This window comes from Cotesia typhae, unplaced genomic scaffold (assembly GCF_013202065.1).
Source record: "Cotesia typhae breed Kobodo isofemale line unplaced genomic scaffold, CoteBio_Ctyphae contig_69, whole genome shotgun sequence".
Classification (NCBI taxonomy): domain Eukaryota; kingdom Metazoa; phylum Arthropoda; class Insecta; order Hymenoptera; family Braconidae; genus Cotesia; species Cotesia typhae.
Window position 1 is genome coordinate 1,995,339 of NW_027423763.1, and position 27,246 is coordinate 2,022,584.

Genomic DNA, 27,246 nt, shown 5'->3' on the forward strand with positions numbered 1-27,246 from the left:
GATTGGGTTGTCTGTGGTTGGTGGTTGCTTATGAATATGTACATTGAGTACTTAATCATATTTTGTTAACATATTGCGTGTCTTAAAACGCATATTCAATGAATATAATTTTTAGGCTATCTCACGTTAATAATCAAGTAACAGGTGTCTGATGATGATAATGACTACCGCCCAAGACAACACTAGTACCACATATTATCACTTTATTTTATTTTATTTAATAAAAAATTTATTTACCGAATTTATTATTATGATTATTTTTTTTTTTTTTTTTCCCTAAAATATTTAAACATCCGATATATGTATATTATTTTTATCAATAACAATCTTTTCTTTTTCCGGAATCAACTCTAAACTTTTTTTTTTACATGAAAAAAGTTGATCTATTTCTCTAAGAGTTTTACCCTTGGTCTCTGGCAGTAAAAGAAAAACAAAAACAGTCCCCAAAAGAGATATTACTGAAAAAAATATAAATACCGAATGTTTACCCATTACTAAAATCATATCTGGATAACATTTAACAATTATAAAACTAAATATATAAGCAAAACAGACAGTTATACCAGAGAGAATGTCCTTAACCTTGGTAGGAAATATTTCCCCCACCATTGCAAATGGAAGAGTCAAAAATCCAATTGTACTCATGAAAATATACGAAATAATGCAAATAGCTGGTATTAAACCGGTGTCACCAATATTTATTCCGAGGTCAATAAGATAAAGATATACTGAAAGTAATCCCATAAATACAGTCATTCCAACACCTGATATTATTGATGGAATCCGTCTTCCCCATTTTTTTGATGCACAAGCTACAATAATAGATCCTGCAAGACGTGTTATTCCTATTAAAATTGCCCCTAAGTAACCATTTATTTGTATACCAGCTTCTTCAATAATATCTACGGCGTAAAATACGACGATAAAAATACCCGAAAATTGTTGAAAAAAGAAAAAACCCATCATTATTCCAAAAGGTTTCAGTGAACTTTTTTTAGTTAAATACTTGAAAATTGATTGTTTATCACTACTTATTATAATAATATTATTATTATTATTATTATTATTATTATTATTATTATTATTATTAATATGAGGACGATGATTCAACTCCTGTTCAATAGCAGGCGTTGTTACGTTATCTTTAGGTACTCCGCGAAATTTTTTCATTAAAATGCGAGCCTCATCAATTCGACCCTTGTCTCGAAGCCATAGTGGGGATTCTGGAAGTGCCAGTAGCATCATTATTATAGAAATAGCAGGAAAAAGGCCACAAATTAATGCTAATAGGCGCCAATTGCTCTAAAAAATATTATTAAAAATAATAAATAAATAATTAAATAATGATTAAAATAATTACCTGAAGAAAGTAACCAAATACGTAGACCAAAAGTATGCCTAAAGCGATAGCGATACTACTCCAAGTTACCATAACACTTCGCCATAGAGGATCAGCAACTTCAGCGGTATAAACAGTAGCTGGAACGGAAGCTAAACCAGTCGCAATCCCGGCGATTATTCTTCCGACTACAAGCTTCTCGTAATTCGTAGACATGTAAATTAAAACCCATCCAATCAGGGAGAAGGTCGATGTCACCATCAAGCTTAGTCGCCGACCTCGACGCATTATTAAACTAGACAACATACAACCTATTGGGGTACCAAATGCCGCCGCTCCAGCTAATAAAATCATAAATATTCATAAATAACATAACAATAATAATAATAATAATAATAATAATAATTATTATTATTATTATTATTATTATTATTATTATTATTATTATTATTATTATTATTATTATTATTATTATTATTATTATTATTATTATTATTATTATTATTATTATTATTATTATTATTATTATTATTATTATTGTTATTATTATTACCAATCCATGAAGCTTGATTCTCGGTTATTGGCAAGTCATTATTTTTTGATCGAAGTGTCGGGAGGATTACCGCGCTGTACCCTAAAGACATCGCTGGACCAAGTATTGTGAAATTTGCCAGCAAACTCATCGACATCTGAAATTAAGTATATTTTAATATACATATAAATATTCAACAATATTAATTAATTATAATTAATTGGAATTAGAAAAAATAAAAATTTAATTGTTTAGGTGTTACATCATCATCATCATCATCATCATCATCATCATCATCATCAATCATTAAGATTTTATATACATATAAATATATAAGCTAATTAATTAATTTATTATTTGACTGTTTTGTTATATAATTTATAGGATTATTCAATAATAATTAAATTTTATTATGAAAAACTTTTCAACATTAGCCATAAATAAAAAGCATTCAAATTAACATTGAATTAAGATAGAAATAATAATGCTAAATAAAGATAAAAAAAATTTTTTTTATTTCAAAAAGTCGCCTTACATGATATGATAACCTATTAAAAAAATAAAAAAACATTCAACCAATTATCTCTAAAACAAAATAAAATTACATTTGCATAATGTTTTAAAAACCATCATTGTCACAAATTATAAGTTATAAGTCATAAATCATAACAAATTAATGATTAATATTATCATCACCATTATTATTATTATTTTTAATAAATATTTTACATGTTTACAATATTAATTTATGTATAAACACATAAACATGAGTAGACAATAAAATATAGAGGGAGGAAAGAGAAAACACGGTTAATATTATAAAAATGTTGAACAAAACTGATATGATGTGATGATATACTAAAACCGGTTAAACAACAAGACATGAGTAGTCGTCTTACTCGGGAAACCGAGTCGACAACTTATTCCAATGACCATAATATCTCATTACTCATTATCATTACAACTAATTATTATTTTAATTAATATACACTGTATTAATGAAATTAAACCTTTTCTTTTAACAAATATTAAAAAAAAAATAAATTTACAAACCTGATAAATGACTCCTCTCTTTTTTTGTTTTTTTATTTCTTCATCTGAGACAGCTACAATCTAATGAAGAAATAAACAACAATTATTTATACTAATAACATTTTTCTAGTATATACCTTCGATTCTTTAAGTTCCAGTGTCTCCATTTTAATTGTTATATATATATATATATATATATATATATATATATATATATATATATATATATATATATATAAATAAATAAATAAATTCTTAGAATCAACTGTCGAAATTAGAAAATAACTTTTTCCTTATTTATTATAAATAAAGTATAAATTCAAATCTGAAATGAGATTCGATCGGTACGAGTTTTAGTTAACGACTGATGGATTACAAATGTAGGGGACTATGGTCTTCTTGGAATCGTTGATGGAAGCTGAGTTCTTGAGAGATAACGTAATAATGCAATTAATTATTTCCCCAGTTTGAATTATTAAGATAACAGTCGTTATTATTATTAACATTTTTTTTTTTTTTTTTTTTTTATAAATATAATATGTATATAATCATAATAACAATAATGATAATCGTTAAGATATCATTTTATTGTGATACATCATTTAGATCTAAAAGATGACAAACAACTCTTTTATTTTTTATCAATTATTAATTATTAATAACAGATTTCCTCATTTTAATACCTTGCACTTGACACTTGGGTTTTAAATTATTTATATAACACGACCTAGACTTAATCACTCTTTGTTGTTGAGATTCATTTGAATAAAATATATTTATCTGAAAAAAAAAATTAAAAAAAAAAAAAATTAAGTACATATTTTCTGTTTATAATAGATAAACTTAATATTTGCGTTAGTGAAATCAGATAATATTATACAATACTAAAAGTAAATCTGAAATTAAAATTGGTTCAGTTACTACAGTACAAAAAATAAGAGATTGACAACTATAAAAATGCTTAGAAAATTTGGTGCGTCTGCGGCGCTTATACACACAGGTAAATAAATATCTTATCTTGTATGTCTGAAATACTTTTAATTTTTAGATAGATTTTATTGAAAGCCTTTACTTGCAACATCGGGAATAAGTATGGCTTTTTCTTCAATTGGATTAATTAACAGTTTGACCATCAACGTAAAGAACATATACAACAGATTTATTCGTTTTTAAAATTTTTAATCTTTAGATATAATTATAACAATAAAAAGAAGAATAATAATAATAATATGATCATCATATGTTTATAAAAATTAAGATTAAGTATTTACTAGAGTTTACTGCGCGCGCAAGGGCGCGCGTGAGATTAACATTTTGTACACTTCTTAAAAGTTATTTTTAACAGTTCGGTCAATCTGCGTTACTTTTATGACTATCGCGTTTAGTTGATAAGTGATCAACTAAAATTATATTAAGGCTTTCCAAAAAATAAGGGCAAAGCAGTTTTATTTTTATATTTTTAATTGTTTATTAGCACGTATTAAAATTACTACTTTGGTGTTTTTAATAATTGGCAATAAAGAATATGAAGAATGATGTTATCCGATAGCCAAAAGATAAATTAAACCTCGAAACAACCTATTCTTTTGTTGTTTAGCATCGTTACCGTTGTATTATTTGTATTGATGAGACCAATGAGATTAATATTTGGTAGATTCTATAAATTAAAATTAATAATAAATTGAAGTTAGCGTAGTATCGATATAACACGAAAACATGGACCCTGATTTCTTATTGGATCAAATTAAGGCGTGCGCGTAGCGCGCAATTTGAATTTCGAGTAAAATCTAAAAGAAATGAAACAAAGTTTTCATTCATAATATCAATAACCTGAATGTGAATAATATAGTTTTACAGAAAGTAAATATATACAAAATGATTATTATACAAATTTATGGACAATTAAATTCGTAAGTGAATTTAAATTATATTTATTATACTTGTATGAATGACAGACAGATTCGCAATAAAATACTTAATTGTTCCGAAAAAGGACGGTAATTGTCTTGTTGCTGATGTTGTTGACATTGATGTAATAGCGAAAAGTATCTATGGTGAAGATAGTGAATTTTTATTGGACACCTTCAATAACATAGTTTTAATTACAAATATGTAACTGTATTGGCGCACGCAAGCGCGCGCGCCCGTGTGTGTGTGTGTGTGTGTGTGTGTGTGTGTGTGTGTGCATATGTATATCGAAGATCTGTTTTCTTCAATCTTTATATCAAACCGTAAGGTAAACTTCGTCTCGTAATCGTTTACCTACAGTTTCGTAATAATAAAAAAACAAATAATGAATAAATACTTAATGGATAAAAAACATTTAACACAGAAGAACAGGGTGGGTGAGAATCAACCAGTCTATATGTATGTGTGTATGTATACACATTTTTATAAAATTTTTGATTTCATCAATCGTTATGCCCAATGTTTAAGTTTAATTTCTTTATTATTTCTTACTCAAACTTTTACAAAGATGAGAAAAAAAATAAATTTTAAACATGTATTCGACGAATCAAAAACAGTATAACGCGAAAGAACAGGGTGGGCGCGGATCAACAGGCCTGTGTGTGTGTGTGTGTGTGTGTGTGTGTGTGTGTGTGTGTGTGTGTGTGTGTGTGTGTGTGTGTGTGTGTACATATTTTTATCAAAATTTCGGTTTCCTTAATCTTTATGTCAAATTTGTCAGTAAAATTTGAAATATTATTATTTACTAACAGTTCTGTAAAGATACTTTGAAAACCGATATATGTCCCATGTTTGCCGTACAATAAAAAATTTGAAGCAAAACTGTTCATCACGTTCATGTTATCGATGGCCCAGTTTATAATTTATATAAAATAATCGTATGGTTTTATTATAGCATACAACGGTCTTGGAATTCATGATAAAATTTCTTTATATACTATGTTTTTGATGACTTTATCATGATTATCATTTGCTAAATAAACTTGTAACCCTGACCAAGATCGTACTCTTGAAAACGCAACATAAAGTTAACCGTGGGCAAAAACATCTTTCACAAGATCTACTCCAATTTTTTCAAAAGTTTGGCCTTGGGTTTTATTAATAGTCATGCAAAAAGCTATTTTAATTGGAAACTGTCGTCTTTTGAAAGTAAAGGGATATGTATTTTCGCAATATAATGTTAATCGATTTATAAAAACAATTTCTCGAGCCCTGTCACCTGATAAGATTTTACATCTTAAAACATCTACTCCTAACTCCATTATCATCAGTCTTGTACCATTACAGAGCCCTTCACTTAGATTTAAATTTCTAATTAACATTACAATAGAATGTTGTCGTAACATAAGTTCATAAGGTGGATAATTAGGTGGGTTTAAAGTATTTAAATATTCAGATAAAACTATATCATCTATGTTTCCATTATCACAGTTTTCAGTACTGTCAACAGCGGTGAAAATTTTTTCAGTAGAAAAATCCAAAAGTTCTATTACTTGTTTATTTATTTCGTCTACATCTACATTTCTTGCTGATAGTATAACAACTGAAGTAAGTTGATCATAACGTTTATTTCTGATAATCATGCCATATACATTTTCTACAATGTCATTACTATTTGAAGTGGTACATGAGTCCGGCAGAGTAATTTCATCATTTAAATTATTGTTTACACCATCACCAATATTTAATAAAAAATTTACAAATTCTTTTTCTTCCGGTAATGCTCTCATATTTTGTGTCAATGGAAATTGATAAAAATTTTTCCATAATACACTAAATTTAATGGAAAGATTTACAGTTTCACTTCGAGTTGCGTGAGGTTGTACAGGAAGTAATTGACGGAAATCACCACCTAATACCATCAATTTTCCCTAAAAGGTAAATCATTATTCATAATATGACGTAATGTACGATCTATAATTTCTAACGCGTATCTAGGTGACATTGGAGCTTCATCTCAAATAAAAACATCAATATTTTTTAAATATTCTCCCTGCTTAGAATTAGGTTTAATACTTGAAGAAGAATTCGAGAACATTTGCACAGGTAATCCAAAGGTCTTATGAACAGTCTTTCCGTTAGGTAACAGAGTTGCTGCGATACCTGTGTAAGCCATTGTACAGACGTTTTTGTTTGTATTTTTCAAGACTTGACAAAATGTATAAATGAATGTTTTTCCTGACCCCCCTGGTCCGTCTATATAAATACAATTAGAGGCAGTGATTCTTTCACTGTTCAATGAGTTTATAATAAAATCGACAACCTCTTTTTGACGGCTATTAAATTTATTGTAATATGTCTGTGGATCGTCTTCGTTTCTAGTTAATAATGTTTCACCATGTAGTAAACTTTCATCAATTTCATTGATTTGGATCATGCTAGGAAAGGACGAGAGGTTGTATCCCTCACGATTAAGCATAGAATTGATAAAAATGTATGCTTTTTTCTCTCCTTCTTCCTCTCCGAAACGCCTATTATAATCCTCAGACATATATCCTTTAAATTCATTCCATAACTCTTCTGGTCGAAGTGGATGACAATGAATTAACATACGAACAAATAAACAACGTAATTGCCGAGGCATCATCCATATTATTGCTTCATTTAAAGTTCTTCTCCACTCCTGATCATCTTCTATAAGTCCAGCTGCTAAGCATGCAGATGTAAAGGTATCATAAAGAGTCCCATTTACTGTTCTGAGTTCTTCAAAACTTCTTGCCCCTTTGATATAAAGTAATAATAATCTCAGATGAAATAATTCAACTTGAGCAGGACTAATTGAATACATTCGTCCAATAACGTTCTGATGTTTTCTTCGTGGTCGCCAACTTGAAATTTTAGTTACATCATCTTTTTAAAAACGTAATGATATGGGATATCACTATAAATAAATTGACGAGCATTTGGATCACGTTCATTTAACTTAAAGAAATCAATTAACATAGATGTTTTCACTAAGGCTTCTTGAAGTTCTTCCTTAGTACAAGTATCATTAATAGTAATATTTTGTTCATTTGGTAAGTGTACTTGTAGCCGTATAATCGCATGACTTTTGTCCTGAAGATCTTATGATAAAATACGCCAAACAGCTTCTGTAGGCCCAACGTAGCGAGCATCAATGAAATCACGTACTTCATCATGATTCTGAACGTTATTTAAATTAGCAGACTTATCATTTGAATCATGAGAGATATGAGCTTCTTCGCTTGTATTCGGTATACTTCCGTTGATTGTGATTGCTGCACTATCATGGCCTTTATAAATATATTTATATAAATACACTTCTCACAAAAATTAAGGGAGCAGAAAAAAAATCCAAATTTTTGGGGGATTTTCAACAGGCTGTAACTTATACAAAAATGGTCGTACAGCAAAAAAAAAAAAAAAAGCAAATTGTAGCTCTAAGTGTTTTGTTTTTGGATCTGAGTTTGAAAATTTTTTTTTGAAAATATTTTTCGAGTAATCATAAGAAAACCACCGAAAAAAAAATTTTCGAAATTTTTTTGGTTTTTTTTTTTTTAATCTACGGACGTGGAAAAAATTTTTTCGACTCAACCTCCATATGGACCGGATAGCTTGTTTATTCAGATTTAATTTCGTTTTTTTAAAATCTCGATACGAGCATTTCTCGCTGAGATATCGATGTTTGAATGGAAAAAGATCATTTTGTCTTTGATTACCAATATCTCAGCAACCAATGATTGCACAGAAATTTTGAGGTTGGTTTTAAAAACTTGAATAAATTCTCTACAAGGATTGGCAATTGAATTTTGAAAAAAAAATTTTTTTTCAATCATTACATGAATTTGAAAAAGCATCCAAAAAAGGGCTTTTTGTCGTTTTTTGGAAAATCAAGCGCCCAATCAAAAATATTGCGGAAACCACTGACGTTAAGTGTGCCTCTTACTGTTCAATATACCCACAAAAACCCTACAAAGTTTCAATTCAATCCAGCCAACCGTTTTTTTTTCCCACTTGATCGAATTTTTGAAAAAATTAAAGAAGCAAGAATTTCGCTCTGAAAATGTCATAATTTTTATTAAAAATGAAAAAAATTTTCGTTACGAGCTAACGTTCGTAAATTGGGATAATTCTGGCGCAATCGGCGCTTCAGGATATCCCAGACGTGCTCGATAGGGTTAAGATCAGGGTTTACCGCTGGATGCCTTAACAACGTTATGTCGTGTCTTTGGAAAAACCGACGGGTGACATTTGCTGTGTGAGGCCGGGCATTGTCTTGCATAAAAATAAAACCTCTAGTTTGCTGCCGTAGAGGCAAGACAACAGGTCGTAAGATCTGATTAATGTAACGCGTAGCGTTTAGATTTTCGTGGACAATTACCAAAGGAGTTCGTGAAAATCTCGAGATTTTAAAAAAACGAAATTAAATCTGAATAAACAAGCTATCCGGTCCATATGGAGGTTGAGTCGAAAAAATTTTTTCCACGTCCGTAGATTAAAAAAAAAAAAACCAAAAAAATTTCGAAAATTTTTTTTTCGGTGGTTTTCTTATGATTACTCGAAAAATATTTTCAAAAAAAAATTTTCAAACTCAGATCCAAAAACAAAACACTTAGAGCTACAATTTGCTTTTTTTTTTTTTTTGCTGTACGACCATTTTTGTATAAGTTACAGCCTGTTGAAAATCCCCCAAAAATTTGGATTTTTTTTCTGCTCCCTTAATTTTTGTGAGAAGTGTATGTGCTGATAAAATTTAATAATTTCAAGTAAATAAATTGTGATAAGTGAAATAAATAAATTAATACGGTAAAATAAATAATGAACAACTGTTATAATAAAAAATTAGTGGAAAAAAAGTACCGTAGAATTAAATAAAATTTCGCAACCTCAAAAAACCGTTCTGCTTACAGTAAATACAGTCGGTAGTCTGGCGCTCCGTTTACAACGGGATTTTTGAACGGACCTTGGCGCCAGATTCTACCGAATATGTAGATAAATAAATTGTCGATTTGATATATTATTGTGTCATTTAAGTATATTATTATTGTGTCATTTTTTAAGTATATTATATTTACTTTTAACCAATCACGTTACGAATAGTTTGCGGACACATATATTTCATCTAAATTAAAGAATAGGATGTAACAGTTGATTTAAAAAAATTACGAAATTGATTTATTTTTTACCTCAAACTAAATTTATCCATTGTTGGTAAAATGGAACTTTACTGCGGTTAAATATTTATAATCATCATGAATATAATATATATATATATATATATATATATATATATATATATATATATATATATATATATATATATATATATGTTTTTGCTGTTTTCGTTTTCTTTAAAACCTATATTGAGTATCGGACACACTAAAAGTCAAATATATTTAATAGTATCACATTTATTTTTTTTTTTATATTCAATTTTGTATAAATAAAAAAAAATGGTACTATCAGTTCATTTATTATTATTTATCATTAGTTTAATAAATTTTGTAAATACAAATCAAGTAGAATTTTGTTCAAAAGATATAGAGAGTTGTGGAAATAAATATATTAATAATAAAAGGTTTTTTTTTTTTTTTTTTATATTTAAACATTTATTTATCATAAAAATTAATATTAAAGTATAATATAACAATAAAGATATGGAAATATTTTATAATTTATTAAAGATATATTTTATATGACGTCAATCAACCGGAAGGATTTAATCTTAGGAGAGATGTTTACATCAGGATAGCAGTGTTTGTTAAAAATCTAATTAACCATGATCATAAATATCAATGGCATTTGGTTTTACCTCCTTGGTGTATTTATTTTTTATTATTATACTATTTTTTATTTTATTTTATAATTTAACTAATCATTATTATTATTATTTTTTTTTTTTCTAGCAAATCTATACCATTGGAAAAGTAATGCTATTAAACAAAAACAATTACCCTGGAGTTTATTTTTTGATATTGAAAGTTTAAATAAATTTGTAAAAGTTATTGAATTATATGAATTTATTGAAGGTAAATTATGTAATATGATATTTATTATTTAAATTATTTAAAAAAAAAAAAAAATGTATTTATTTTATTGTTACAGAGTCTAATGGAGGAACTTTGGATAAAGTATTTGTTTTACAAAACGATCCAAAAATGTTTGAAACTGGAGATTTTAAAGATAAAAATGAAATTGTTGAGTGCAATAAAGTAATATTAAATAGGCGATTATTTTGGGGATATAATAATATTACTGCTAATGAAATTATTTGTATTAAATTTCATGGAACCGCTTCAGAACTAGTTGTTAACTTGAATCCTTCAGTTGATAAGTTAATATTATTATTTATCATTTAATAATAATAGTTAATAATGTGTTGACATTATTATTTTTAGATCTTTTATGTTTGATCATATGGAAATTCCATTGCATGATTATTATGGTTCTCTTGATTTTTGGTTGGCAAGACGTAGTATGCGATACAATAACGAATTATATAAAATAGCCAATGAATTTAGAAAAGAATATCTTAATTCTACTGACAAAAACGATAAAACAATAAGACCACCTGATTGGAAAGATGAAAAAGTTAAAATTTTTTATTATTATTATTTTTTTTTTCCTATAAAATATATATATATATATATATATATATATATATATATATATATATATATATATATATATATTTTATTATTTAGAGTAAAAGAAATGCTGTAGGAGGCCCTTACTTGGCAATTCATCTTCGACGAGGTGATTTTTTAAAAATCAGATCAGATACAGTACCGACAATAAAAGATGCTGCTAATCAAGTAATAAAAGAACTTGAAAAACTTGAATTAAAAATCGTTTTTGTGGCTACTGATGCAGAAGATTCTGGTAATAAATAACACATAAATAATTTATATTAAAAAAAAAAAAAAAAAATTAAATACATAGATAACATTTTTTTTTAGAGTATATTGAGTTAAAAAAACACTTGACTGGATACAATGTTTACAAATATCTCCCTACTGAATATCAGAAAAATAAATTTAAAGATGGAGGAATCGCTATTATTGATCAAATAATTAGTTCACACGCAAAGTATACTTTTATTTATTTTTTCAATACTATATATAATAAATAATTTAATTTAATTTAATATGTATATTTTTAAGATCTTTCATAGGAACATATGAATCAACTTTTACATTTCGTATTCAAGAGGATCGAGAAATATTGGGATTACCAATAAAATCGACATTTAATACATTTTGTGGAAAAAAAAAGTGCCAGAAATCTAGCCAATGGACAATTATTTATGAATAAAAATTTATAATATACTTTATTTATAAAAAATATTTTTATTCACTTGAATTATTATATATTAAATTGTTGGGGTTTTACCAATAAGTTCTTGCTCTCTACGGAGTTCTTCTTCGCGTTTTTGTTCTTTGGCTAAAGCTTGCTTTTGTTTTACTTGTTGTAAATAAATAGCACGTTTCTAAAAAAATTAAATTTAAAATTAAAAAAAAATTAAACATTAACCATTTATAAATAATTCAACTACCTTTAATTTTGTCGTTCTTTCATGGATTAAAGCCATTTCTCTTTTTATTCGGCTCAATTTTTCTTGATAACCTCGTACTGTTATATACTAAAACAAGTCATTTTTTAAACTTTAATTAAAATAATCTATAATAATATATTTTTATCTGACTCAGATAGTTGTATAATTGTAAATATTAAAATTACCATAGCAGCACATTCATCATCTTCAGCAGTCGATGTAAGATGTTGATTTTCAACTTGCATTTTATTGTCAAGTATTTCTTGTTTATTTCTGTTGAGCAAAAAAAAAAAAAATGATTTTATTAATATTAAAACCAATAAAAATGTTGAAACTTATTGATCAAAATAATAACAAGTAAAAATACTTGCAATATTTCTTGTAATTCTTTTCCTATTTGTTTTAACGGCGGTTTGTAAGCATCCAGTAAACCCTGAGCCAAATTGTCAACATCCACTGACACTTTAATAACTTTGTCCCTAAAAATACATTGATTAAATAAAGTAGAGCGATAGTTAAAAAAATGTAAACAGTTGAAATAATTACAATTCGTTGATATTGTGTTGAACTTTAGCAGCAGCAGCTTCTCCAATGTCAGTCATCATTTTTATAAATTATTCCTTTATTAAAAATAACTAAGCTTACTTTCCAAATATATATATTTAAAAATATATATATATTAATATACTTGTTGTATTTTTAGAATTTTAGCTTGGTTTTGGGTTACATATTTTTATTATTATTTAATAATATATAACCAATATATACCACACTGTAAACTTATAAGAATTTTAGAAATTACATCGACTGCCACCTTTTTTTTTAATAATTATTATATGAAAATGGTAAGACTTGAATATATCATATTACGCAAGAAGATGATAATAAATTTAATTAATAATTATTTTATATGATATTAATGTTTAGATTGATGAAATAATTATGAAGAAAAAAAAAACACATAAAATTTTGCGGTCCTTGACAAAAGTAAAAACACTATTAATTCTAAAAGTAACAAGTTTAGAATAATCCCTGATAGCCAGCGCTTTCTCAGTAAGTGTTGACTTCCAGCAGTTACGGTTAATTTATACATCAAGTTGGCGGTAATTCTTCTCTCAACAACAGTTGTAAGCAAATTGACGGAAATCTACGGCCGCAACTTGAATACAAGTTAATAATCAAATTTGTAGTTAAATTTCCTTTCAACTTTACTACAATTTGAAGGAAATACTTGTACAGCAAGTTTTGACGTCTATTTGCAGAGTAGGTTATAGGTAACTAATAGGTAATCGCTCGCTTTGCCAACTCTTTCCGTCAAGTTTGCTTCAAATTGCGGACGTAGATTGACAGTAAGTTATAGGTAAGGTGGCTATCAGGGAAAGTACTGATGTGTTTCATTGGAAATAACGTTTTCTCAATTTGCAGGCATGGATATTATCCGTGGTGCGTGTCAATAGCAGCACCGACACGCGTAATGACATCTTACGATAATCTCTGTAAGCACTTCAAAACAACATAGCCTATAAGTGTACCTAATTACCTAAGTGTAAAAACATAATTTTCAGTTTTCTCATTTATTAATATTAATTATAATTGTTTATAGTCGTTTTGTTGTACAATTCTGTACGATATATTCATATTTATTATATATACAACCCTCTCTCTCTCTCTCTCTGTCTCTCTCTTGACTCTGATTTACAAATAATTTTCAATGTGAAACAACTTAAATATTAAGTAGTTATACTTAAGATATTGTGTTATTTTGGTAAGTTTACTATTAAAATATTTCATTAATTATATTTATAATAAGTTTAATTAAATTTTTAGGAATGTTTCGAGTTCCTAAAACAATGCCAACGGTAACAACAACGTCCATTGTGTCAACATCATTATTATCATCCTCATCATCACTATTTTCATCATCGTCGTCATCGTCGTCATCGTCATCATCATCATCATCATCATCATCATCATCATCCTCATCATCGTCATCTTCGGCATCCTCATTATCATCTTCATCATCCCTACTATTAATGACATCATCTTTACCAAATAATAAAAATAATAATAAAATTAAAAAAAAATGCTGTTATGGTCCCTACGAATGTACACAGCAATGTTTGGATAATTACAATTATTGCCTTCGGCATATTTTAGAGGACCCGAATGCACCGTATAAACAATGTGCATTTATTTACAATGCTAATGGCCGTAAGTGTTGTAATCCTAACAGCGTTGATATGGCCTATTGTAATGAGCATACCAGAAGAGCACAATTGGCTAGAATAAAGTCAACATCCAAGCATATGTTCCCTCAAACACCCGAAGGATTATTGCTTAATTTACAGCATTATACTAAACAAAATTCAAGTAATGGAAACAGTGTAAATGGTGAAATAAAAAAAAAACCAGAATTCTTAGACCCTTTTAGTAGGTTTATTAAAGTTTTAATAAAATTTATGATTGTAATGTTATTAATAACAATAACAACACCAATAATTGGATATTTTTTTTTTTTTTTTTCAGCTCATGTTGATGCAATTAAAGTTAATGCAAGTGGCTGTGATATTTTAGATTATGGTAGCTCATCAGACAGCGATGTTGAACCAACAGTACCAAGTGAATCTTTACGTGGAACGTACTTGGATGACAGCGATAATGAAAGTTTTCATAGCCCACAAGATGATCCCTTGAAGTAAGTATCATTTTTTAATTTTAAATAAAATAAAAAATAGAAATAATTTTTTTTTCTGTGACATTAAATAAAATAATGACTATAAATGAAATAGTTATTGCTAATTGGCTTGAGCTAAGCAATCGCTAGACTGTAAAATAGAATTTTTTTTTTTTTTTTATTTTTCTGTATTTGTAGTTGCTTTAAAAGCTATTAATTTTAAGAACAATATTGTTACCTGCCGATTAAATTTAAGCATTAATTTTTTAAGGCATGCTGGCGTATTTACAGCTGAGGAAGTTATTTACATCGCGAGAGAAAAATTGATAAGATTACAAGCACTTTACATAGATCAATTTAAACGATTGCAATATACATTACGAGAAAAACGAAGAAAATATTTACATGCTTTAAAAAAAGAAAAAGAAACTCTATGTAAGCATATAATTCAAATTTGACGTAGCAAAAAATAAAAATTATTATTATTATTATTACTATTTTTTTAGGTAGTGTACACGATCAAGGAAAAGAGACGGCTAGAGAAAAAAAAATATATGAAAAATTAAAGGCATTAAATCGTTATCATCGAAAAAGTGGAGTTGAAGCTATTTTATATAAAAAGTCAATAGATCGAAGGTCTAAATCAACCGAAGGAACGGTATTAAAGACACCAAATATTCCAAAATGCATTTTTACTGAAGGTGGTGTCAAGTGTGGAGAAAGAACATTACCTTCCGCTAAACACTGTAGAAAACATATTTTGAAGGTTTGTTATTTATACAACAAACTATTCTGATTATTTATACAACTTGGTAAAATATCACAATAAAGAATATTAATCTTTATTTACTTGTTTTTTTTTTTTTTTTTTTTTTTTTTTTATCAGGATCAAAATCAAGTATTATTCAAAGCTTGTGGAGCAATACGAGCAGATATCGAATGTCATGAACCAGTACCTGTTATTTTCGATTCAAATTGTATATTTCACATGGATTTGCCGTCATTTTGCAAAGTAGAACCGATGAAATTCAATTCGGCGATGGAATTAATGGAATTAAATGCTATCGAACAAGAAAATGGTGAAGTAGATCCAGATGATGATGTTGCCGGACTTATGCGTGAAATGAATGATTCAATAACGTCAAATAATAAAAAACTTGATACCTATTACAATGAAAGTATAAATAGTGAAGCTAGTACGGATACAGCACCACACAGTGATGATAAAGATGATGCTATGTCAATGTAATATTTGCAAAGAATTTTAATCAATGAAAGTTATTTAAATCAAAATAAAAACTGTTTCACTTTAATAATCGCGCCCAGTCGACGTTTAATAAACTAATATTTATTTAAAAAACAGATTATCATTTTTGTTCTTTCGTATCTTTTTGCGGCTAAAAAAAAAGTATCGAAATCTTTAAGCCCGATCAGAAACGATTAATTTGATGAAAAGATATCGCGTTAATAATGTCGAAAGGGGCTAATTGTAAATTGATCAAAAATTTGTTAGTTGATTAATCGTTAATTAATAAAAAATAGGCTTAGATATGTCCAAAAACTATTACAAAACCGTTTACTATCCGAACATTATGTAAAAAACTGTAGAAAAACAATTAAGATTAGTGATTGTGCATGCGCAGCAAGATATAAACCAAACAACAACAATGAACTGTAAAAATTGGATCAAATCGTTAATTTATTAATAATTTGTCACTTTATTATTCGTTTTATAATAAAAAATAGGCTTAGATATGGTCGAAAATATGGCCAAGATACGGCGAAAAATATAGTAGACAGTATTATCGAAAATATAGTCAGAGAGGGGTCGAAAGAATACCCACGATTTCGTTGTGGATTACCGACCACGCGCGAAGCGCATGCCTTTCGAAACCGTCGACGAAATGGCCAACAAAAAACCAAAAATAACGGCGTAGAGTTAGTTGAAAATCTGCCCGCCATTTCGTCAATAATTATCAGCCATGGCTCTCAAAACCATCGGCGAAATGGCCAGCAAATAACCATGAATATAGGCCTAGATATAGTCTAAAAAATGGCCTAGATTTGATCAAAAAAGTGCCCTAGATTTGGTCAAAATTCGGCTAAAATATGGCAGGAACATGGCACAAATATGGTCCATATTTGGCCGAAAATGGCCACCATTTGGCCGAAATATGGCCGGCCATATTTGGCCGAAAATGGCCACCAATTGGCCGACATATATCGGCCTTGGGCGCAGCCCAAGGCCCTGAAAACTCCCACCAAATGGCCGAAATATGGCCGGCCGTATTTGGTCGAAAATGGGCACCATTGGGCCGACATATATCGGCCTTGGGCGCAGCCCAATGCTCTGAAAACGGGCCGCAAATGGCCGAAATATGGCCACCATTTGGCCGACATATATCGGCCTTGGGCGAAGCCCAATGCTCCGAAAACGGCCGCAAATGGCCGAAAATGGGCACCATTTGGCCGACAAATATCGGCCTTGGGCGAAGCCCAATGCTCCGAAAACGGCCACCAAATGGCCGAAAATGGGCACCATTTGGCCGACAAATATCGGCCTTGGGCGAAGCCCAATGCTCGAAAACGGCCACCAAATGGCCGAAAATGGGCACCATTTGGCCGACAAATATCGGCCTTGGGCGAAGCCCAATGCTCGAAAAAACGGCCACCAAATGGCCGAAAATGGGCACCATTTGGCCGACAAATATCGGCCTTGGGCGAAGCCCAATGCTCCGAAAACGCCCACCAAATGGCCGAAATATGGCCGGACATATTTGGTCGAAAATGGGCACCATTTGGCCGACAAATATCGGCCTTGGGCGAAGCCCAATGCTCGAAAACGCCCACCAAATGGCCGAAATATGGCCGGCCATATTTGGTCGAAAATGGGCACCATTTGGCCGACAAATATCGGCCTTGGGCGAAGCCCAAGGCCCCGAAAACGCCCACCAAATGGCCGAAATATGGCCGGCCATATTTGGTCGAAAATGGGCACCATTTGGCCGACAAATATCGGCCTTGGGCGAAGCTCAATGCTCCGAAAACGCCCACCAAATGGCCGAAAATGGGCACCATTTGGCCGACAAATATCGGCCTTGGGCGAAGCCCAATGCTCCGAAAACGGGCCGCAAATGGCCGAAATATGGCCGGCCATATTTGGTCGAAAATGGGCACCATTTGGCCGACAAATATCGGCCTTGGGCGAAGCTCAATGCTCCGAAAACGCCCACCAAATGGCCGAAAATGGGCACCATTTGGCCGACAAATATCGGCCTTGGGCGAAGCCCAATGCTCCGAAAACGCCCACCAAATGGCCGAAATATGGCCGGACATATTTGGTCGAAAATGGGCACCATTTGGCCGACATATATTGGCCTTGGGCGTAGCCCAAGGCCCTGAAAACGGCCACTAAATGGCTGAAATATGGCCGGCCATATTTGGCCGAAAATGGCCATCATTTGGCCGACATATATCGGCCTTGGGCGAAGCCCAAGGCCCTGAAAACGGCCACTAAATGGCTGAAATATGGCCGGCCATATTTGGCCGAAAATGGCCATCATTTGGCCGACATATATCGGCCTTGGGCGAAGCCCAATGCTCCGAAAACGCCCACCAAATGGCCGAAATATGGCCGGACATATTTGGTCGAAAATGGGCACCATTTGGCCGACAAATATCGGCCTTGGGCGAAGCCCAATGCTCCGAAAACGCCCACCAAATGGCCGAAATATGGCCGGACATATTTGGTCGAAAATGGGCACCATTTGGCCGACAAATATCGGCCTTGGGCGAAGCCCAATGCTCCGAAAACGCCCACCAAATGGCCGAAATATGGCCGGACATATTTGGTCGAAAATGGGCACCATTTGGCCGACAAATATCGGCCTTGGGCGTAGCCAAGGCCCTGAAAACGGCCACTAAATGGCCGAAATATGGCCGGCCATATTTGGCCGAAAATGGCCACCAATTGGCCGACATATCGGCCTTGGGCGCAGCCCAAAGGCCCTGAAAACGCCCACCAAATGGCCGAAATATGGCCGGCCGTATTTGGTCGAAAATGGGCACCATTGGGCCGACATATATTGGCCTTGGGCGAAGCCCAAGGCCCCGAAAACGCCCACCAAATGGCCGAAAATGGGCACCATTTGGCCGACAAATATCGGCCTTGGGCGAAGCCCAATGCTCCGAAAACGGGCCGCAAATGGCCGAAATATGGCCGGCCATATTTGGTCGAAAATGGGGCACCATTTGGCCGACAAATATCGGCCTTGGGCGAAGCTCAATGCTCCGAAAACGCCCACCAAATGGCCGAAAATGGGCACCATTTGGCCGACAAATATCGGCCTTGGGCGAAGCCCAATGCTCGAAAACGCCCACCAAATGGCCGAAATATGGCCGGACATATTTGGTCGAAAATGGGCACCATTTGCCGACAAATATCGGCCTTGGGCGAAGCCCAATGCTCCGAAAACGCCCACCAAATGGCCGAAATATGGCCGGACATATTTGGTCGAAAATGGGCACCATTTGGCCGACAAATATCGGCCTTGGGCGTAGCCCAAGGCCCTGAAAACGGCCACTAAATGGCCGAAATATGGCCGGCCATATTTGGCCGAAATGGCCACCAATTGGCCGACATATATCGGCCTTGGGCGCAGCCCAAGGCCCTGAAAACGCCCTCCCAAATGGCCGAAATATGGCCGGCCGTATTTGGTCGAAAATGGGCACCATTGGGCCGACATATATTGGCCTTGGGCGAAGCCCAAGGCCCTGAAAACGCCCACCAAATGGCCGAAATATGGCCGGCCATATTTGGTCGAAAATGGGCACCATTTGGCCGACAAATATCGGCCTTGGGCGAAGCTCAATGCTCCGAAAACGCCCACCAAATGGCCGAAAATGGGCACCATTTGGCCGACAAATATCGGCCTTGGGCGAAGCCCAATGCTCCGAAAACGCCCACCAAATGGCCGAAATATGGCCGGACATATTTGGTCGAAAATGGGCACCATTTGGCCGACAAATATCGGCCTTGGGCGAAGCCCAATGCTCCGAAAACGCCCACCAAATGGCCGAAATATGGCCGGACATATTTGGTCGAAAATGGGCACCATTTGGCCGACAAATATCGGCCTTGGGCGTAGCCCAAGGCCCTGAAAACGGCCACTAAATGGCCGAAATATGGCCGGCCATATTTGGCCGAAAATGGCCACCAATTGGCCGACATATATCGGCCTTGGGCGCAGCCCAAGGCCCTGAAAACGCCCACCAAATGGCCGAAATATGGCCGGCCGTATTTGGTCGAAAATGGGCACCATTGGGCCGACATATATTGGCCTTGGGCGAAGCCCAAGGCCCCGAAAACGCCCACCAAATGGCCGAAAATGGGCACCATTTGGCCGACAAATATCGGCCTTGGGCGAAGCCCAATGCTCCGAAAACGGGCCGCAAATGGCCGAAATATGGCCGGCCATATTTGGTCGAAAATGGGCACCATTTGGCCGACAAATATCGGCCTTGGGCGAAGCTCAATGCTCCGAAAACGCCCACCAAATGGCCGAAAATGGGCACCATTTGGCCGACAAATATCGGCCTTGGGCGAAGCCCAATGCTCCGAAAACGCCCACCAAATGGCCGAAATATGGCCGGACATATTTGGTCGAAAATGGGCACCATTTGCCGACAAATATCGGCCTTGGGCGTAGCCCAAGGCCCTGAAAACGGCCACTAAATGGCCGAAATATGGCCGGCCATATTTGGCCGAAAATGGCCACCAATTGGCCGACATATATCGGCCTTGGGCGCAGCCCAAGGCCCTGAAAACGCCCACCAAATGGCCGAAATATGGCCGGCCGTATTTGGTCGAAAATGGGCACCATTGGGCCGACATATATTGGCCTTGGGCGAAGCCCAAGGCCCCGAAAACGCCCACCAAATGGCCGAAAATGGGCACCATTTGGCCGACAAATATCGGCCTTGGGCGAAGCCCAATGCTCTGAAAACGGGCACCAAATGGCCGAAATATGGCCGGCCATATTTGGTCGAAAATGGGCACCATTTGGCCGACAAATATCGGCCTTGGGCGAAGCCCAATGCTCTGAAAACGGGCCGCAAATGGCCGAAATATGGCCACCATTTGGCCGACATATATCGGCCTTGGGCGAAGCCCAATGCTCCGAAAACGGCCACCAAATGGCCGAAAATGGGCACCATTTGGCCGACAAATATCGGCCTTGGGCGAAGCCCAATGCTCCGAAAACGGCCACCAAATGGCCGAAAATGGGCACCATTTGGCCGACAAATATCGGCCTTGGGCGAAGCCCAATGCTCCCGAAAACGGCCACCAAATGGCCGAAAATGGGCACCATTTGGCCGACAAATATCGGCCTTGGGCGAAGCCCAATGCTCCGAAAACGCCCACCAAATGGCCGAAATATGGCCGGACATATTTGGTCGAAAATGGGCACCATTTGGCCGACAAATATCGGCCTTGGGCGAAGCCCAATGCTCCGAAAACGCCCACCAAATGGCCGAAATATGGCCGGACATATTTGGTCGAAAATGGGCACCATTTGGCCGACAAATATCGGCCTTGGGCGAAGCCCAAGGCCCCGAAAACGCCCACCAAATGGCCGAAAATGGGCACCATTTGGCCGACAAATATCGGCCTTGGGCGAAGCCCAATGCTCCGAAAACGGGCCGCAAATGGCCGAAATATGGCCGGCCATATTTGGTCGAAAATGGGCACCATTTGGCCGACAAATATCGGCCTTGGGCGAAGCCCAATGCTCCGAAAACGCCCACCAAATGGCCGAAAATGGGCACCATTTGGCCGACAAATATCGGCCTTGGGCGAAGCCCAATGCTCCGAAAACGCCCACCAAATGGCCGAAAATGGGCACCATTTGGCCGACAAATATGGCCGAAATATGGCCGGACATATTTGGTCGAAAATGGGCACCATTTGGCCGACATATATTGGCCTTGGGCGTAGCCCAAGGCCCTGAAAACGGCCACTAAATGGCTGAAATATGGCCGGCCATATTTGGCCGAAAATGGCCACCATTTGGCCGACATATATTGGCCTTGGGCGTAGCCCAAGGCCCTGAAAACGGCCACTAAATGGCTGAAATATGGCCGGCCATATTTGGCCGAAAATGGCCACCAATTGGCCGACATATATCGGCCTTGGGCGCAGCCCAAGGCCCTGAAAATGCGCCACCAAATGGCCGAAATATGGCCGGCCGTATTTGGTCGAAAATGGGCACCATTGGGCCGACATATTGGCCTTGGGCGAAGCCCAAGGCCCGGAAAACGCCCACCAAATGGCCGAAAATGGGCACCATTTGGCCGACAAATATCGGCCTTGGGCGAAGCCCAATGCTCCGAAAACGGGCCGCAAATGGCCGAAATATGGCCGGCCATATTTGGTCGAAAATGGGCACCATTTGGCCGACAAATATCGGCCTTGGGCGAAGCTCAATGCTCCGAAAAACGCCCACCAAATGGCCGAAAATGGGCACCATTTGGCCGACAAATATCGGCCTTGGGCGAAGCCCAATGCTCCGAAAACGCCCACCAAATGGCCGAAATATGGCCGGACATATTTGGTCGAAAATGGGCACCATTTGCCGACAAATATCGGCCTTGGGCGTAGCCAAGGCCCTGAAAACGGCCACTAAATGGCCGAAATATGGCCGGCCATATTTGGCCGAAAATGGCCACCAATTGGCCGACATATATCGGCCTTGGGCGCAGCCCAAGGCCCTGAAAACGCCCACCAAATGGCGAAATATGGCCGGCCGTATTTGGTCGAAAATGGGCACCATTGGGCCGACATATATTGGCCTTGGGCGAAGCCGAGGCCCCGAAAAACGCTGCCACCAAATGGCCGAAAATGGGCACCATTTGGCCGACAAATATCGGCCTTGGGCGAAGCCCAATGCTCCGAAAACGGGCCGCAAATGGCCGAAATATGGCCGGCCATATTTGGTCGAAAATGGGCACCATTTGGCCGACAAATATCGGCCTTGGGCGAAGCTCAATGCTCCGAAAACGCCCACCAAATGGCCGAAAATGGGCACCATTTGGCCGACAAATATCGGCCTTGGGCGAAGCCCAATGCTCCGAAAACGCCCACCAAATGGCCGAAATATGGCCGGACATATTTGGTCGAAAATGGGCACCATTTGGCCGACAAATATCGGCCTTGGGCGTAGCCCAAGGCCCTGAAAACGGCCACTAAATGGCCGAAATATGGCCGGCCATATTTGGCCGAAAATGGCCACCAATTGGCCGACATATATCGGCCTTGGGCGCAGCCGAGGCCCTGAAAACGCCCACCAAATGGCCGAAATATGGCCGGCCGTATTTGGTCGAAAATGGGCACCATTGGGCCGACATATATTGGCCTTGGGCGAAGCCCAAGGCCCCGAAAACGCCCACCAAATGGCCGAAAATGGGCACCATTTGCCGACAAATATCGGCCTTGGGCGAAGCCCAATGCTCCGAAAACGGGCCGCAAATGGCCGAAATATGGCCGGCCATATTTGGCCGAAAATGGCCACCAATTGGCCGACATATATCGGCCTTGGGCGCAGCCCAAGGCCCTGAAAACGCCCACCAAATGGCCGAAATATGGCCGGCCGTATTTGGTCGAAAATGGGCACCATTGGGCCGACATATATTGGCCTTGGGCGAAGCCCAAGGCCCCGAAAACTGCCCACCAAATGGCCGAAAATGGGCACCATTTGGCCGACAAATATCGGCCTTGGGCGAAGCCCAATGCTCCGAAAAACGGGCCGCAAATGGCCGAAATATGGCCGGCCATATTTGGTCGAAAATGGGCACCATTTGGCCGACAAATATCGGCCTTGGGACGCTCAATGTAACTCCGAAAACGCCCACCAAAATGGCCGAAAATGGGCACCATTTGGCCGACAAATATCGGCCTTGGGCGAAGCCCAATGTCTGAAAAACGCCCACCAGCTACGCCGAAATGGCGAAATATGGCCGAGACATATTTGGTCGTGAAAATGGGCACCATTTGGCCGACAAATATCGGCCTTGGGCGAAGCCCAATGCTCCGAAAACGCCCACCAAATGGCCGAAATATGGCCGGACATATTTGGTCGAAATGGGCACCATTTGGCCGACAAATATCGGCCTTGGGCGCGTAGCCCATTGCCCTGAAAACGGCCACTAAATGGCCGAAATATGGCCGGCCATATTTGGCCGAAAATGGCCACCATTGGCCGCCACATATATCGGCCTTGGGCGCAGCCCAAAGCACCCTGAAAACGCCACCAAATGGCCGAAATATGGCCGGCCGTATTTGGTCGAAAATGGGCACCATTGGCCGATTATATATTGGCCTTGTGCAGCCCAAGGTCTTCACCAAACGCCAACTACTCCACAAATGGCTGAAGGAAAATGGGTACCCATTTGGCGAGCAAATATCGGCCTTGGTGGGGCGAAGCCCAACGTCTGAAAACGGGACGCAAATGGCCGAAATATGGCCGGCCATATTTGGTCGAAAAATGGGCACCATTTGGCCGACAAATATCGGCCTTGGGCGAAGCTCAATGCTCCGAAAACGCCCACCAAATGGCCGAAAAAATGGGCACCATTTGGCCGACAAATATCGGCCTTGGGCGAAGCCAATGCTCCAGAAAACGCCCACCAAATGGCCGAAATATGGCTTGGACATATTTGGTCGAAAATGGGCACCATTTGGCCGACAAAATATCGGCCTTGGGCGAAGCCCAATGCTCGAAAACGCCCACCAAATGGCCGAAATATGGCCGGACATATTTGGTCGAAAATGGGCACCATTTGGCCAATAACAAACATCGGCCTTGGGCGTAGCCCAAGGCCTGAAAAAACAAACCACTAAATGGCCGAAATATGGCTGGCCATATTTGGCCGAAAAATGGCCACCAATTGGCCGACATATATCGGCCTTGGGCGCAGCCAAGGCCCTGAAAACTGCCACCAAATGGCCGAAATATGGCCGGCCGTATTTGGTCGAAAATGGGCACCATTGGGTTGACATATATTGTTCTTAACCAAGCCCAAGGCCCCGAAAACTGCCCACCAAATGGCCGAAAATGGGCACCATTTGGCCGACAAACATCGGCCTTGGGCGAAGCCCAATGCTCCGAAACAAGGCCAGTAAATGGCCGAAATATGGCCGGCCATATTTGGTCGAAAATGGGCACCATTTGGCTGACAAATATCGGCCTGGGCGTAAATTAAGGCCCTGAAAACGGGCCACTAAAGGGCCGAATATGGCCGGCCATATTTGAGCCGAAAATGGCCACCAATTGGCCGACATATATCGGCCTCCTGGGCGCAGCCCAAGCGTCCCTGAAAACGCCCACCAAATGGCCGAAATATGGCCGGCCGTATTTGGTCGAAAATGGGCACCATTGGGCCGACATATATTGCCTTGGGCGAAGCCCATATTCCGAAAACGCCGCACCAAATGGCCGAAAATGGGCACCATTTGGCCGACAAATATCGGCCTTGAAGCAAAAAGCCCAATGCTCCGAAAACGCCCACCAAATGGCTAGTAAAAAAATATGGCCGGACATATTTGGTCGAAAATGGGCACCATTTGGCCGACAATATCGGCCTTGGGCGTAGCCCAAGGCCCGGAAAACGGCCACTAAATGGCCGAAATATAGCCGGCCATAGTTTGGCCGAAAATGGCCACCAATTGGCCGAACATATCGGCCTTGGGCGCAGCCGAAAGGCCCTGAAAACGCCCACCAAATGGCTGAAATATGGCCGGCCGTATTTGGTCGAAAATGGGCACCATTGGGCCGACATATATTGGCCTTGGGCGAAGCCCAAGGCCCCAACGCCCACCAAATGGCCGAAAAGGGGCACCATTTGGCCGACAAATATCGGCCTTGGGCGAAGCCCAATGCTCCGAAAAAGGCCGCAAATGGCCGAAATATGGCCGGCCATATTTGGTCGAAAATGGGCACCATTTGGCCGACAAATATCGGCCTTGGGCGAAGCTCAATGCTCCGTATAAACGCCCACCAAATGGCCGAAAAGCTGGGCACCATTTGGCCGACAAATATCGGCCTTGGGCGAAGCCCATGCTCCGAAAACGCCCACCAAATGGCCGAAATATGGCCGGACATATTTGGTCGAAAATGGGCACCATTTGCCGACAAATATCGGCCTTGGGCGAAGCCTAATGCTCCGAAAACGCCCACCAAATGGCGAAATATGGCCGGCCATATTTGGCCGAAAATGGCCACCAATTGGCCGACATATATCGGCCTTGGGCGCAGCCCAAGGCCTCCTGAAAACGCCCACCAAATGGCCGAAATATGGCCGGCCGTATTTGGTCGAAAATGGGCACCATTGGGCCGACATATATTGGCCTTGGGCGAAGCCAAGGTCTGAAAACGCCCACCAAAATGGCCGAAAATGGGCACCATTTGGCCGACAAATATCGGCCTTGGGCGAAGCCCAATGCTCGAAAACGGGCCGCAAATGGCCGAAATATGGCCGGCCATATTTGGTCGAAAATGGGCACCATTTGGCCGACAAATATCGGCCTTGGGCGAAGCCCAATGCTCCGAAAACGGCCACCAAATGGCCGAAAATGGGCACCATTTGGCCGACAAATATCGGCCTTGGGCGAAGCCCAATGCTCCGAAAACGCCCACCAAATGGCCGAAATATGGCCGGACATATTTGGTCGAAAATGGCCACCAATTGGCCGACATATATCGGCCTTGGGCGCAGCCCAAGGCCCTGAAAACGCCCACCAAATGGCCGAAATATGGCCGGCCATATTTGGTCGAAAATGGGCACCATTTGGCCGACATATATTGGCCTTGGGCGTAGCCAATGCTCTGAAAACGGGCACCAAATGGCGAAAACCATGGCCGGCCATATTTGGTCGAAAATGGGCACCATTTGGCCGACAAATATCGGCCTTGGGCGCAGCGGCAGGCCCTCTGAAAATGGCTTACCAAATGGCCGAAAATGGGCACCATTTGGCCGACAAATATCGGCCTTGGGCGAAGCACAATGCTCGAAAACGCTCCACCAAATGGCCGAAAATGGGCACCATTTGGCCGACAAATATTGGCCTTAGGCGAAGCCCAATGCTCGAAAACGCCACCAAATGGCCGAAATATGGGATTTTCCATCTC

At 37.6% G+C, this 27,246-nt stretch overlaps 4 protein-coding genes across 7 annotated transcripts; 2 read left to right on the plus strand and 2 right to left on the minus strand.

The window, feature by feature from the left end:
• Positions 1-254: 254 nt before the first annotated feature.
• LOC141532879 (trehalose transporter 1-like protein) lies at positions 255-3,251 on the minus strand. Its single transcript, XM_074251461.1, has 5 exons — positions 3,041-3,251; positions 2,925-2,984; positions 1,893-2,028; positions 1,361-1,680; positions 255-1,302 (listed from the first exon to the last, which is right to left on the minus strand). The coding sequence occupies exons 1-5, from the start codon at positions 3,068-3,070 to the stop codon at positions 286-288; spliced, it is 1,563 nt and encodes a 520-aa protein (XP_074107562.1). The 5' UTR covers positions 3,071-3,251; the 3' UTR covers positions 255-285.
• Positions 3,252-3,633: 382 nt separating this feature from the next.
• Positions 3,634-12,146, plus strand: O-fut2 (O-fucosyltransferase 2). Of its 4 annotated transcripts, none has more exons than XM_074251465.1 (8): positions 3,634-3,903; positions 10,549-10,653; positions 10,739-10,861; positions 10,938-11,166; positions 11,231-11,423; positions 11,537-11,714; positions 11,792-11,921; positions 11,996-12,146. In XM_074251465.1, exons 1-8 carry the CDS (start codon positions 3,861-3,863, stop codon positions 12,144-12,146), a joined length of 1,152 nt encoding a protein of 383 aa, XP_074107566.1. In that variant the 5' UTR covers positions 3,634-3,860. The 4 variants fall into 4 exon arrangements, with proteins under 4 accessions (XP_074107566.1, XP_074107567.1, XP_074107565.1 ...); XM_074251464.1 differs by lacking the exon at positions 3,634-3,903 and adding an exon at positions 4,032-4,813 and having other exon boundaries at positions 10,517-10,653; XM_074251463.1 differs by lacking the exon at positions 3,634-3,903 and adding an exon at positions 10,210-10,410 and having other exon boundaries at positions 10,517-10,653.
• Positions 11,918-13,127, minus strand: Pldn (biogenesis of lysosomal organelles complex 1 subunit pallidin). The gene is made up of 5 exons (XM_074251477.1): positions 12,934-13,127; positions 12,759-12,866; positions 12,573-12,660; positions 12,388-12,474; positions 11,918-12,321 (listed from the first exon to the last, which is right to left on the minus strand). Exons 1-5 carry the CDS (start codon positions 12,990-12,992, stop codon positions 12,205-12,207), a joined length of 459 nt encoding a protein of 152 aa, XP_074107578.1. The 5' UTR covers positions 12,993-13,127; the 3' UTR covers positions 11,918-12,204.
• A 762-nt stretch (positions 13,128-13,889) lies between these two features.
• On the plus strand, positions 13,890-16,421 carry Dgt1 (KAT8 regulatory NSL complex subunit dim gamma-tubulin 1). The gene is made up of 6 exons (XM_074251462.1): positions 13,890-14,152; positions 14,215-14,817; positions 14,914-15,082; positions 15,333-15,496; positions 15,568-15,827; positions 15,948-16,421. Exons 2-6 carry the CDS (start codon positions 14,217-14,219, stop codon positions 16,308-16,310), a joined length of 1,557 nt encoding a protein of 518 aa, XP_074107563.1. The 5' UTR covers positions 13,890-14,152; positions 14,215-14,216; the 3' UTR covers positions 16,311-16,421.
• Positions 16,422-27,246: the final 10,825 nt, after the last annotated feature.

Bases quoted from the DNA above. Each gene is read 5' to 3' on its own strand.
- Pldn (XM_074251477.1), bottom strand. From the start codon at position 12,992: ATGATGACTGACATTGGAGAAGCTGCTGCTGCTAAAGTTCAACACAAT. The intron at 12,475-12,572 runs GTAATTTTAATA...GACTTGTTTTAG, and splicing joins ATGATGAATGTGCTGCTATG to TATATAACAGTACGAGGTTA. The intron at 12,322-12,387 runs GTAGTTGAATTA...TAATTTTTTTAG, and splicing joins AAAGAACGACAAAATTAAAG to AAACGTGCTATTTATTTACA.
- Dgt1 (XM_074251462.1), top strand. From the start codon at position 14,217: ATGTTTCGAGTTCCTAAAACAATGCCAACGGTAACAACAACGTCCATT. The intron at 15,497-15,567 runs GTAAGCATATAA...CTATTTTTTTAG, and splicing joins AAAAGAAAAAGAAACTCTAT to GTAGTGTACACGATCAAGGA. The intron at 15,828-15,947 runs GTTTGTTATTTA...TTTTTTTATCAG, and splicing joins GTAGAAAACATATTTTGAAG to GATCAAAATCAAGTATTATT.
- O-fut2 (XM_074251463.1), top strand. From the start codon at position 10,286: ATGGTACTATCAGTTCATTTATTATTATTTATCATTAGTTTAATAAAT. The intron at 11,167-11,230 runs GTTAATATTATT...TATTATTTTTAG, and splicing joins TTGAATCCTTCAGTTGATAA to ATCTTTTATGTTTGATCATA. The intron at 11,424-11,536 runs GTTAAAATTTTT...TTTATTATTTAG, and splicing joins CTGATTGGAAAGATGAAAAA to AGTAAAAGAAATGCTGTAGG.
- LOC141532879 (XM_074251461.1), bottom strand. From the start codon at position 3,070: ATGGAGACACTGGAACTTAAAGAATCGAAG. The intron at 2,029-2,924 runs GTTTGTAAATTT...ACTTAATTTCAG, and splicing joins AGAGAGGAGTCATTTATCAG to ATGTCGATGAGTTTGCTGGC. The intron at 1,681-1,892 runs GTAATAATAATA...TGATTTTATTAG, and splicing joins GAATCAAGCTTCATGGATTG to CTGGAGCGGCGGCATTTGGT.